Raw genomic sequence first — 11,612 nt, 5'->3', positions numbered from 1 at the left:
ATGACTAGTTGCTACGTCGGCGTCACATACCATCCTGACTACTGAGTCATTCTGCACTGCACTTATTTTAGTAAGGCCTCCTTCAAAGGTTGAGACAACTGCTAGCTCATAAATCGTACACATCTAAGAGATAGAACAAGAGATAGTTTCTCTAATGAACTCTCTAAGGTTATCTCTTCTTGCTTTTATGGCAGCATGGGTAGTAAATGACATGGTGATAAACTACACAATATCTCTATGGTCCTTCATGTGATGCTATTCAAAAGATCTGTCGATTAAAAATGAACATCTCAGCATAGTGTGAATATAGATAAATAGCACAACGTCGACTTAGAGTATATAACAATGAAGTGCAATTCTTCCAACTCACGGTCCACAACAGTAACTAGATAACATCATAGCCATATCATGGCACTTTAGTACAATGCGGAAAAGAGCAAACTGAAGGGAAAAAAAAGACTGCATCACGTCACAGAAGTGATAGAAGAGTTCGACAACCACCAAAAGCTGGACAGCAACCAGAAGTGCTTATCCCATTCCTTGAACAAGATCACCAAAAGCTGGACCGCAGCCACAAAAACAAGTAAAAGACATCGAATCTGTTCGCCCCTGGTAGAGAGAAAAACATGTACAGTAAGTGAAAGTGATAAATACAGTCAGTCTAAGATAAAATTACAATGAAATTGTACACTAGAGCTTACATTATACTGAATTATTTTGCCTAGTTTGAAACCGTTGCCAAATATGCTCAATTAAGTCATTTTTAAGCTGGCTATGGATTGGTTTGGCTCGGATAGAAGCATTTCTTCGCCGCACATCGCTGAAGCTTGGGTGATCATTACTCCCTGCATGAACTTCTGGTGGAAGAACAATTGATGTTCCTGGGGCAGCATTCAAGTCAATAGGATCTTCTGCCATTTCTCCCTCGTCTTCCACTATCATGTTGTGGAGAATTACACAAGCTTGCATGATTTTTCGAAGAACTTTTTGGCTCCATGATCGTGCTGGACGATGCACGATGTTGAAGCGAGCTTGCAACACCCCAAAAGCACGCTCAATATCTTTCCGTTTCCCTTCTTGTTCCCTTGCAAACAGCTTGTGCTTCTCTAGTTGAGGAGATCTTATAGACTTTACAAAGGCTGCCCATTCCGGATAAATTCCATCAGCAAGATAATATCCCGTGTTGTATTGTGTCCCATTGACAATAAATTGGATTTGGGGAGCTTCACCTTTTATTGCTTCAATAAACAGAGGGGACTGATTGAGCACATTAATGTCATTGTTGGACCCAGGAATACCAAAGAATGCATGCCAAATATGAAGGTCATATGAAGCTACAGCCTCAAGGATAATAGTTGGATACTTTTGGTCACCTCGGGTATATTGTCCCTTCCATGCGGTTGGGCAATTTTTCCATCGCCAGTGCATGCAGTCAATGCTTCCCAACATCCCAGGGAATCCACGAGACTCTCCAACTTGGAGCAAACGCTCGAGATCCTCAGCCGTGGGACGACGCAGGTACCTACTACTAAATACCTCGACGACACCTTCCACAAAATTTTCTAAGCACTCTAGAGCAGTACTCTGGGGAACCTTCAAGTACTCATCAAGAGTGTCAGCAGCAGTCCCATATGCAAGCATACGGATCGCTGCAGTGCACTTCTGCAATGGTGAGTGCCCAAGGCATCCAGTACAATCTACTCTATGTGTAAAATAGGAAGACCACTTGCCTAGTTCATCCACAATGTGTAGGAACACATGCCTTCTCATCCGGAACCTTCTACGGAATGTTGCAGCAGAGTAGAGAGGATCTTCAGCAAAATAATCAGCAAATAGTTGATCATGGGCTCCTTCATGGTTCCTATTGATGTACTTCCTTGGACCACTTGTACGCCTAGATGTACCTCCTTCTAGTCTGGCCTTAATCCTTCTGTCGATCCGCCCGGCAAAAGAGTTAAGGACACTATGCTCTGCCATGAACATATCTGTAGTGTAAATCTCGGCTGGGTCTATGGAATTGTCAAACTCATCCGACATGTTTTACTGGATGGAAGGAACAGATGAGGAAGTGTTGGACTGGATGGAAGGAACAAATGAGGCAGAATAGAATAGGAAGAATAGTACTGGATAGAAGGAACAGAGGAGGACAGTGCTGGATTGTTTTGCTAGACTGAATATAACAGAGCAATATATAGTCACATGGTACAGATTAATTTGTGGTACATTGACTAAGAATACAGATTATAATTTATGGTTATTTGTGGTACATTGACTAATAATACAGATTACAATGCATGGTTATTTGTGGTACATTGACTAAGAATACATATTACAATACATGGTCATTTGTTGAACATTGACTAACAATAAAGTGCATGGTGATTGACAGAAAATACCTTAGATTATATCACCAAGCAGTTTCTCCCTCAACATCTTGAGACCCATCACGTGCTCAGCTTATCTCATCAGTCATTTGACTAGTGTCCATGCTCATCAATTTTTGATATGATTCCGTCAAGACAGCCTCTCTCCTAAGCCTTGCTACTTCAACTTTTGCATCTGAAATACGGTGCTGAGTCCCTAAAAACTCTTCATGTCGTTTGCTAGCTGCAGCTTGAACATCCATGTACTTCTTCATATCTTCATGTAAACTGTCATCATCATCCTTGCCTTTGCCTTTGCCTTTGCCATTGCGTTGTTTCTTAGCTTCATTCCTCCCCATTGGGCGCTCCTTTTCTCCGATATCTTTTTGTGATAGTGTGTCACTTCCATCATCCAAGCTCCGCTTGTGTGGCTTTTCAAGCTCCTCCAAAACAGCATGCCACTTGGGTTCATCACGAAGAACCTTCCAACAGTGCAAAACTGTGAATGGACCTTCGTTAGGATAGTCATCCACATAAAACTGATTAGCAAAGTCTCTCAACTGATCATCTGAATATCCACTAGTATAAACTAATGCAGCCTTCTTCCAGGAGGCGCAGAAAAATCCCACCCATCTCTTAATCCTTTGCCATCGATCTTTGAGATGCTTTACTTCCCTTTTCCGGTTAATAGGTGTAGTGCTGTTGTATAATTCAACTACATCTCCCTAGTAGCTCTCATTCTTCTTGCCATTTCCATTGATCGGATCATTAGAGTGGTACAGCCATGCACTCACCTACATTTAGCATTATGTGTTAGTAAAGTTTCAGAATGATGGTACAAATCCCTGCAAGTTGTCTAAAATTTTACTCACCAACCGCAAGTCCTCATCTGATGCCCATGTAAGACGCTTAGCAGTCCTAACATCGTCACCATCATCTAAGTTGATGATAGTGCCTGAATTAGTTGTTGGTGCCATAGGTGGCATAGGTGGCCATGTTGCTGGGAACAAAACATGAGGTGGGACTAATGGCTGTTGACCACTTTGTAACATGCTTAGGAAACCACCAGGTGGATGTATATCCATACCACTGAAATATCAGGAGCCAAAATCATGACTATGAGCGAGGAAGAAACAACACATTTCCTATCTGTGCTAAAACATTATTAATTCTACAATCTAAATAGTCTCAACAAAAAGGAATTTGCTTGTTTCTTGCAGAAACAACACACAAGCAAATTGGTTTCTTACCAATCTGAGGATGCAGGGTCAAAGGAGTTGGTGTGTGGCAAAGATCCGTTCCACAACCCTGCACATCGTTGAGAGCATCATCAGCTTATTGTTCTACTCTAACATCCAGGAAGCAAGCAAGGCAGAGCCACTGCAATCCCCATCAGGTTTGAGTGTACGGTACAGTACCTGGTTGGCCTCCTAGAGGAGGAGCCATTGCAGTACTGGCCTGAAAGAAGGCAGACGAGGCAGCATCGAAGCACCCAGAGGCAGTCGTAGATCCCGACGGCGGCGGCGGCGGCGGCGACGACGACGGTGGCGGCGGCCGCGGAGCTACTTGTCGTTTGGACCGGCAGCTCATCCTGCTCTACAGCTCGTCGTCATTGGCAAGAGGAGTGGATTCGTCGTTGTGCTCGTGGAAACGGATACGTCGACGCCGCCGAGGAAGATTTCACACACTGGAGAAGAAAAGAGGAGGGAGGGTGCAAGGGAAGGATTGGCGCGCGGGTGGCTGGAGGATTTGCGCGGGGGAGAGCAAATTGGCGCGCCAGGGGGTGGGGGAGCGAATTGCAGCGCGCGGGATCGTGCGGGAACGGGGTGCAGCGTGCGGGGGTGGGCGGGAGGTGCGGCGGGGCGATTTGGGGGAAGGGAGCACGAGATCTGATTTTGGTGTGGAAGAGTCGACTGCTATCTCTTGCACAGGCTCATACGGCATCGGTAACTGAGCGAGATAGGCGTGGGAATAGGAGATAGATGGATTGATTTTTTGCCTTCTCTTTCCTCCACATAGGATACATGATGATGTGGACATGTTATGAGATAGCTTACAAGGCACCATTGGAGGAAGCCTAACTGGAGGAATCATTATAGCTGTTTCTGTTGTTGAATTAAATCCGAACTATATACGAGATTGTCGAATTGGACTTTTTCCTAGTGAGGTCTGCTACATAAAAGCCCACAATTGCGTTTTGCTAATAGGCAGCACAATTCTAGCATCGCCAGTTCTGCAGTTCAGGTACGCTAACCACCTGCCCTACAGTACACGACGTATTCCATTACCCCATTACCTTTACCAAGGTATTTACATGGCATCAACAATTAAGTCCACAATTCAGAGCTTACATACAATCCATGTCCATGTGACGTTAGAACTGGTCACTCGGAACGCCTTCTTCTCGTGAATCAATCCGACAAGATGCGACGAATGCCGAACCTGGATGATCCGTCCGGTTTCAAGTATGGCACTATGTACTTCTTCGTGTCACTTCTGGAGATGCTCAGGTGACCTCCTGGCACTGATACGAACTTAACACGCCCAGCCTCCTCCAAAGCCTTCAAGCCGATCCAGTCCTCCGTGTACAACTTTGTCTATCACACAAAAATGGCCTTACTTAATACACACCCCTAAATAACAGTAGTTTAAAACAAAAAGCATGCTATGTCTTCTGTACAACAACTCAAGATATACATATACCTTTTGAGGTGGCTGCACTGGACTGAAGGCGCCATCGGGATAGTACCCGAACCATGCCGTTTCCCGGGGTATTAACACTGCGTCGTCCTCAAACTGTTTAGCAGTTCAAAAGGGTATCAGCAGATGGATTGGTCCAGTATGGTTTCATGTTTCTTGTAATCCTTTATCTTAAAAATCAGCTATTTGAGATACAAAAACTAAGCTGAATGTGTTGCAACTTAAATCCATTTGCTTTGGGCATGCATAAATGGCATTTGAGTTCAGTAAGATTATATAAATCAACAACATTTATACAAAACACGAGACAAAATGCATGTGTGACTTAATGAACTAAAAGGTTTATGTAGCTTACTAAAAGCATATTGTTTTACACATCGCGATCATAAATAGATGTATTGTGCCTTCAAAAAATAAATAGATGTTCTATTTGTTTTCTTTTGTTTTTGTGTAGAACAACTTTTAATTCATTATCTTGTTCGATATGATCGTTTGAATGCATAATGCTATATATATAAAGTTAACAAGGACTGCACACAGCATATTCCATCTACACCACATACAAGTACCCAACCCAGAGTATGTCAAATAGCAACAATTACGTGTTCATCTTACCATAATCAATACTAGATTTTCCAGGCTGCTGAATCTTTGTTTATACGTAGCATTTCTTTCACTTGGTATCTCATTGTTAAGCTTTGGAAGAAACTTGCAACCCTTCAAATAATCTGTCATATCCTGGAGAATTAAGAAGATGGGTTAAACTAACTAAAAGGTTTGTTCATGCATGTAAATCAAAATAGCTCAGTTTTATCCTGAAACAAGGTGGAAAGGTCAAAATGGGCTTCACAGTTAATGGTTACATATATTGAGTAGTTAATTAACTGGTACAGTGGTATTTTTACAGCTGTAAGTTGTATCTTGTTACAGACAGATTTGCAGTCCACAAGAACCTGTACTAATGAATAGCCCATGCAGGATAACCATGCACGTTAATGAATATATTGGGACTCAACCTTCTATTGCACATTAGATACCAATGTACAGCCATACAAGCCAATAAGAATTCTGAGTTAGTTAAAACACTAGGCTGTGTCCTTCCCCCATTTTCCCAACCCACCTCTCTCGTTTTCCGCGCGCACGTTTTTCAAACTGCTAAATGGTGTGATTCATGCAAAAACTTTCTATATGAAAGTTGTTTTAAAAAAACATATTAATCTATTTTTCAAAAAAAAAAGTTAATACTTAATTAATCATGCAATAATACGAGCTTCGTTTTGCGTGCCGGGGAGGAGGGGTTCCCAACCCCTCCTCCCGAACACAGCCTAAGAGATGGCTGGGTAATAGAAACAGGAGTGGGAAATGAAGAACAGAGGTTCTGGTACTATGGAATTAAAAGGAAAATATAGAATAGAAAACTCACAGTGGGTATCTTTAGGTAACCACTAGGAGCAAGGTGTGCCTGCAATACCACCAATTTCAAGTTACTTAAAGAGAAATGATGTGTGTAATGCCTAACAGTGATACTAACAATTAAGACATGGCAAAAAAAGACAAGTCATAAACACCTGTACATAGTTTGAATATATCTCCAATTTAATCAGAGCATCAATAAGAACACAAACGATGCCAGACTGCAAAAAAAAGAAGAAAGGGTTAGTAGCGCAACAGTACTTGTTTAACTGTTAGATAGCAACGTCACTAGCCTGAGAATTGAAGTTCCTAGTGCAGCTATAAATGACAGAAGATGAGTTTACCAGAAACTACATTATTCAGATACTAGAGAAAACATTGCATGAAGTAAACCCCACGGAAAACTTGGAGGCATGCTCATTCATATGAATGCACAAAAGTAAGGGAGCAGTCTCAAGGCCTCATGCTAATTTACAAATTAACATACAACCTCAATCTGTTTGAAATTACAGTCAATTAGTGATCTAGGTTAACAAAGAAACGAACAAAAACATATTCATACAGGACTCAAAGCATGCTTTCTCCCTCCCTTGAAATCTGGCAAATTGAAAGAAGTTATCACTATTCACTTGTAATGCATTGCTGTTTTTCTCCAGTGAGTCAAGATAGCTGTGCAAATGGATGGTTAGCAAGCATAAACTGCATCCAACATGTTTTGGCCAATGCTACAGATCATCCCCGAAAATTTTATGTTATATGACATATTCATGTTCTATCAATAAGTGTCTCCGGTCCATTTTTTTATGCCATTCTAGCAAAGATTTCTTTGGGAAAAAACTTCTTTTTTATATAACTTTTTCCCCCTCACATTAGCGTTCCTTGCTCTATGTCAAGATCTATGACATTAGCTTTTCCTAGTTTTTTTTCAGTGTTGGATAGAGCTAAAATAACATATATCTTAAACCAGAGGGAGTAATGTTTTAACTATAGGTCATTCTACAAATAGCTACCTGTTGCTTATTAGTAACCATTGGCTACTAAACATTAAGAGTGTGTAAATTTATATGCATGAAAAACCTTCAGTCATTCATACCAAGCAGTCTACTCTTAAATACTGGTCTATACGCATATGCAAAAGAAGGAGACCAGGGGAGGATAGAGTGAGCTTACACCGCAAAGTGGTACTGATGCCGTACCAGCATGAGGACCACCAATCGAGATGAAATTCTTTACCTGTTACAGTCAGCAAATAAACTATAACTGTACATAAGAGAGGTCCAAGGCATCATTTGGATCAAGAAAGGTTGGGACGCATATGGTAAACCACAAGTACATCAAATTTCTCACCTTGGTGTTGTTATGTTAATAACAAACCATATAAAATATATTATTATTGTAACATCAGGAAGCGAACTAGATTCACCTACCGGTGGTCCACCATCGCAGTACTCAATTACTGCCCGACCAATTAAGTTCCCCTGTAAAAGGTAACAAAAAGGGTACATATGAGGGAAATTTTGACATGCAACAAGAAACAATAAGGTGATTCTCTAGTGAAATACATGGCATTGAAAACAAAACTCCCACTAAGTCAATAACCCAAATAAAAATCTATCGAAGGGTCACATAGCACACTCCTACGTTTTATACTCAAGAGGTCCACATAGAACAAAAGCGAGACATGTCCGCACAGGCCTAAGGTTGCGTTCGGCAGCAGCACAAAGAGAGGAAAATCACTTTTTTTTTTTCCACACAGGCCTCGTTTGATTTATTTTTATTTTTATTTTATTATTATTTTTTGGTTTTGGGTTAACCAAGACTGATCAAATAGGCTTAGGACTAAAAGAAGACATAACAAAAGAACAGCAATGCATAGAGGTACAAGAAGCAAAGAACAGATCTGCATGTTACAATAAAGCTATTGTCATGAACATAAAATAGCATAATAGCATGAACACACCTGAGAAAGGCCAACTATGCTGTAACCTTTACGGAGTTCTTTCATTTTCTTCACCTGGAAAATCAATTCCAGCAATGATATAGTACCTTGAGAATTCAGCATACAGTACATAAATAGAAGTGATGGAGGTTCTGAATCACCTTCTTGCAAACAGTGTCTGCCTGTAGATGAATACATAATCTCAGAAACTTGTACAAGAACAGTCTATTTGATTTTTTTTTTAAAAAAAGGAAATTATCAAGGGCAAGAAATCAACCTGCTCTTGAAGTGGCATCAGCCAAGAGTCCCATGCTCCTCTTCCAATTTCACTGAGGAGGAATACATTTAATCTCCATAAGTAAACTAGCAAACAAATGCAGCATGTGCCAAACTTTTTAAAATTTGTACTGATATATGATGTAACACATCTCAAGAAACAAAGTTGTGGCATCAATTGGTTGTAAGGTCACCCACTAGGGTGTACATACCATAATACTAGATGAATTTTTCAACAATAGTTGTTTCTGCATATTTTGTTAAGGCCCATTCCACAGGAACAAATACAAAATTATGAAGCATATCAGAATCTTCATTATCCCCACTATGGACTGCGACAGGTTAAATTCACTTCCAACAGCCAGGAAGGCCATACTAAGTAATGTAAAAGCAATTGGAACAGACAACATATTAGTTCCTCAACATGGCATAAAGTCAGGAGACTTCTAAGATGTATTGAATTGCCCAAACTTGGCTTCATACAACAGTTGACATTTAACTAAAAATAGAGAGCAGGATGGTAAGGTACGAAAAATAAGATACTGAAACAACAGATTACGTGAATACCCAAACGTGTAAGAAAGAGGTGAATGTCGCGATAAAATCTCCAGGCATCCAACAACAGAAACAGTTATTGTGGTTGACTGAAACAAATGCAGCATGGGCTAAACTCTCAAAAAAGAAGTTGGGACATCAATTGGTTTGGTTGTGAGATCACACATTGGGTGTACATACCATAACAGAAACTGTGGTTGACTTTGCAAATGTATAAAACTGTATATGTTACTCCCAGATCCTCCTCACAAAATTGCAGGGACAAGTTAACAAATGGAACTTGACAGTAATCGTCTCATCATACTTCATTATCCTCGTGATTTGCTAAATATGTGTGGAGTATTTCAATCTATTCCTTTTTAAACCTCCCCAACCCCAAGGATATATAATTAAGGCTACCATATCTAATTTGGGCATCTATATTTATTCGCATTAACAATTTCACATGGAAAAACAAAGAAATAATTAATTAATAGCCTGTACATATATATTAATGGAAACCAGAGCACTAGTATTGCACTTGAAACAGCAACTAATTTCTCGTCATAACAAAAGGCAACATCACAATTCACAAATATCACAGCTCGAACAGTCTCCACTTCCAGAACACAAGGGAGAGAGAGATGGGGGGAGATAAGGCGCCATTACATGCAGTATCCCTTGGAGCCGGACCATTCCCCAAGCATTTCGGTGAAGGACGCCATCCCACCGTTCTCGCACTGGTCGCCGATCCCTGCGTGCGCCCGGACACAGACAAGTACACACGACCAGCAAAACCTCAGACGAAATCCAAGCACCAGCAGAGCACAAAACCTAGGGGGGCAAACAAGCGAGAGAAAAAAAAAAACCCTAACCGTGCAGGACGATGAAGGGCACGGCGGAGGCCACCGGGACGAGCGCCGGGGAGGCCACGACGAGGAGGAGGACGCCGACGAGGGCGGCACCGCGCAGCGCGTAGGCCATCATCGCTGCTGGCGGCGGCGGCGGTGAGGGTAGCTAGGGTTTGGGAATCGCCTCCCCCTCGTCGCCCTCCTCTCCTCTCCGCGACGGCGCCGCGCTTTCGCCTCTTGTGCTTGTGACTTGTGACGACGAGGCGGAGGTAGAAGACGGAGGCGGCGTGACTTCGTGGGGGCCCACATGTCAGTGTGATGGGTGGCTTTCGGGTGGTGGTGAAGTGGGCCCGGGCCAACTGGCCCAACTGCCAGTCCGGTAGTCGCGGAGATAGTAGGCTTTGGGTGGGCCCCACATGTCAGTTTGATGGGGGGCTTTCGGTTGGGGTGAAGTGGGCCCAGGCCAACTGGCCCAACTGCCGCTCCGGCGACTTGGAAGTTGGAGGAGGAGCGCCGTCGAGAGCTGACGTGGCGCGGGACCTACAGTAGGGAAGGGGCCCACATATCAGTGAAGTCGCTTCTAAGCTTTGTGTTCCACTTTGCTTACAAGCTTCATTCAGCCTTCAGATCCTTTCAAAAAAAGGAAAATGAAAAGTTTCAAGTTTTGTTCTGAATTAGATGACGCTAATGCAGCTAAAGTTGTTGCCCACAAGCATCATTTTGTGCAAATTGTGCCCACATACCACATTGGCAACATTCATCAAGAAGAAGAAGAGTAGGCTTCTCGCCAATATCCTGATTGCTGACTTGTTGTGACCAGAACTCTCTCAAGTGGACAACAATTCAGCCGTAGTTGAACGTAGCTTAACTGTTTAGATTTCTTGTGGTGGAACTAGCTCATCCGAGTTCAAATCCTAGATTTAACACGAGTGCTCGCATTTACAGCTAATTATTCTTTTAGTGGTAGGAGGAACTCATATAGATATCATATAGATATGGTGTGTCTGCGCGCGGCGTTGTGAATGCCTATGTTTCTAAAACGGATTTGCTATACAACTGGCGACAGTTAACAGGAGGTGAAAACTTTCAAATTTTAAGCTGTCTAATATGCTTTGAGATTTGTGCTAGTGAGGGAACCAACTGGCGACAGTTAACAGGGGGTGAAAACTTTCAAATTTTAAGCTGTCTAATATGCTTTGAGATTTGTGCTAGTGAGGGAAAACGGCTTAAAAAATTCAAACGCGTGCTGTAGGGATCAAACCCAACACCTCCAACTTGGAGGTTTGTTCCCCTAACCAGTTCTCCCATCAGGCTATTTTGAGTTACACTCGAGTTACATATTAGTTATATAGTAGTTATATAGTAGTTACAATGTAATTATATAGTAGTTATATTTGAAATTTTTTCATCCCAAAAACTATCAATAGTTGTATAGCTACTCCCATCTAAAAAAAAGCATAATGCTTATTTGGTCAATCTTTTCGGCTCACACGGGATTCCTGCGATGTACATGGGCCGCACTGCTGCTAGTCTACC

General features: G+C 41.9%; 3 protein-coding genes across 3 annotated transcripts; all 3 read right to left on the bottom strand.

Annotated features, from left to right (window-relative positions):
• Positions 1–463: 463 nt before the first annotated feature.
• LOC136351122 (uncharacterized) lies at positions 464–2,271 on the bottom strand. Its single transcript, XM_066304639.1, has 2 exons — positions 702–2,271; positions 464–609 (listed from the first exon to the last, which is right to left on the bottom strand). The coding sequence occupies exon 1, from the start codon at positions 2,035–2,037 to the stop codon at positions 703–705; it is 1,335 nt and encodes a 444-aa protein (XP_066160736.1). The 5' UTR covers positions 2,038–2,271; the 3' UTR covers positions 464–609; position 702.
• Positions 2,272–2,382: 111 nt separating this feature from the next.
• On the bottom strand, positions 2,383–4,287 carry LOC112936650 (uncharacterized). Its single transcript, XM_026020859.2, has 4 exons — positions 3,782–4,287; positions 3,614–3,671; positions 3,236–3,452; positions 2,383–3,157 (listed from the first exon to the last, which is right to left on the bottom strand). Exons 1-4 carry the CDS (start codon positions 3,951–3,953, stop codon positions 3,089–3,091), a joined length of 516 nt encoding a protein of 171 aa, XP_025876644.1. The 5' UTR covers positions 3,954–4,287; the 3' UTR covers positions 2,383–3,088.
• Positions 4,288–4,445: 158 nt separating this feature from the next.
• On the bottom strand, positions 4,446–10,354 carry LOC4349396 (uncharacterized). The gene is made up of 12 exons (XM_015759383.3): positions 10,101–10,354; positions 9,895–9,979; positions 8,693–8,744; positions 8,577–8,597; positions 8,437–8,490; positions 7,904–7,954; positions 7,647–7,709; positions 6,632–6,697; positions 6,487–6,525; positions 5,679–5,801; positions 5,067–5,159; positions 4,446–4,960 (listed from the first exon to the last, which is right to left on the bottom strand). The coding sequence occupies exons 1-12, from the start codon at positions 10,210–10,212 to the stop codon at positions 4,775–4,777; spliced, it is 945 nt and encodes a 314-aa protein (XP_015614869.1). The 5' UTR covers positions 10,213–10,354; the 3' UTR covers positions 4,446–4,774.
• Positions 10,355–11,612: the final 1,258 nt, after the last annotated feature.

The sequence above is a fragment of the Oryza sativa genome, chromosome 10 (genome assembly GCF_034140825.1).
Source record: "Oryza sativa Japonica Group chromosome 10, ASM3414082v1".
Taxonomy (NCBI): Eukaryota; Viridiplantae; Streptophyta; class Magnoliopsida; order Poales; family Poaceae; genus Oryza; species Oryza sativa.
This window is presented reverse-complemented; position numbering and strand designations above follow the sequence as displayed.

Excerpts from the sequence above, each read along its gene's own strand:
- LOC136351122 (XM_066304639.1), bottom strand. The coding sequence starts at position 2,037 with ATGTCGGATGAGTTTGACAATTCCATAGACCCAGCCGAGATTTACACT.
- LOC112936650 (XM_026020859.2), bottom strand. The coding sequence starts at position 3,953 with ATGAGCTGCCGGTCCAAACGACAAGTAGCTCCGCGGCCGCCGCCACCG. Across the intron at positions 3,672-3,781 it reads TCCTCTAGGAGGCCAACCAG|GGTTGTGGAACGGATCTTTG; the intron begins GTACTGTACCGT and ends AACGATGTGCAG. Across the intron at positions 3,453-3,613 it reads GACCCTGCATCCTCAGATTG|TGGTATGGATATACATCCAC; the intron begins GTAAGAAACCAA and ends CTGATATTTCAG.
- LOC4349396 (XM_015759383.3), bottom strand. The coding sequence starts at position 10,212 with ATGATGGCCTACGCGCTGCGCGGTGCCGCCCTCGTCGGCGTCCTCCTC. Across the intron at positions 8,598-8,692 it reads TGATGCCACTTCAAGAGCAG|GCAGACACTGTTTGCAAGAA; the intron begins GTTGATTTCTTG and ends ATTCATCTACAG. Across the intron at positions 6,698-7,646 it reads CATCAGTACCACTTTGCGGT|TCTGGCATCGTTTGTGTTCT; the intron begins GTAAGCTCACTC and ends TTTTTTTTGCAG.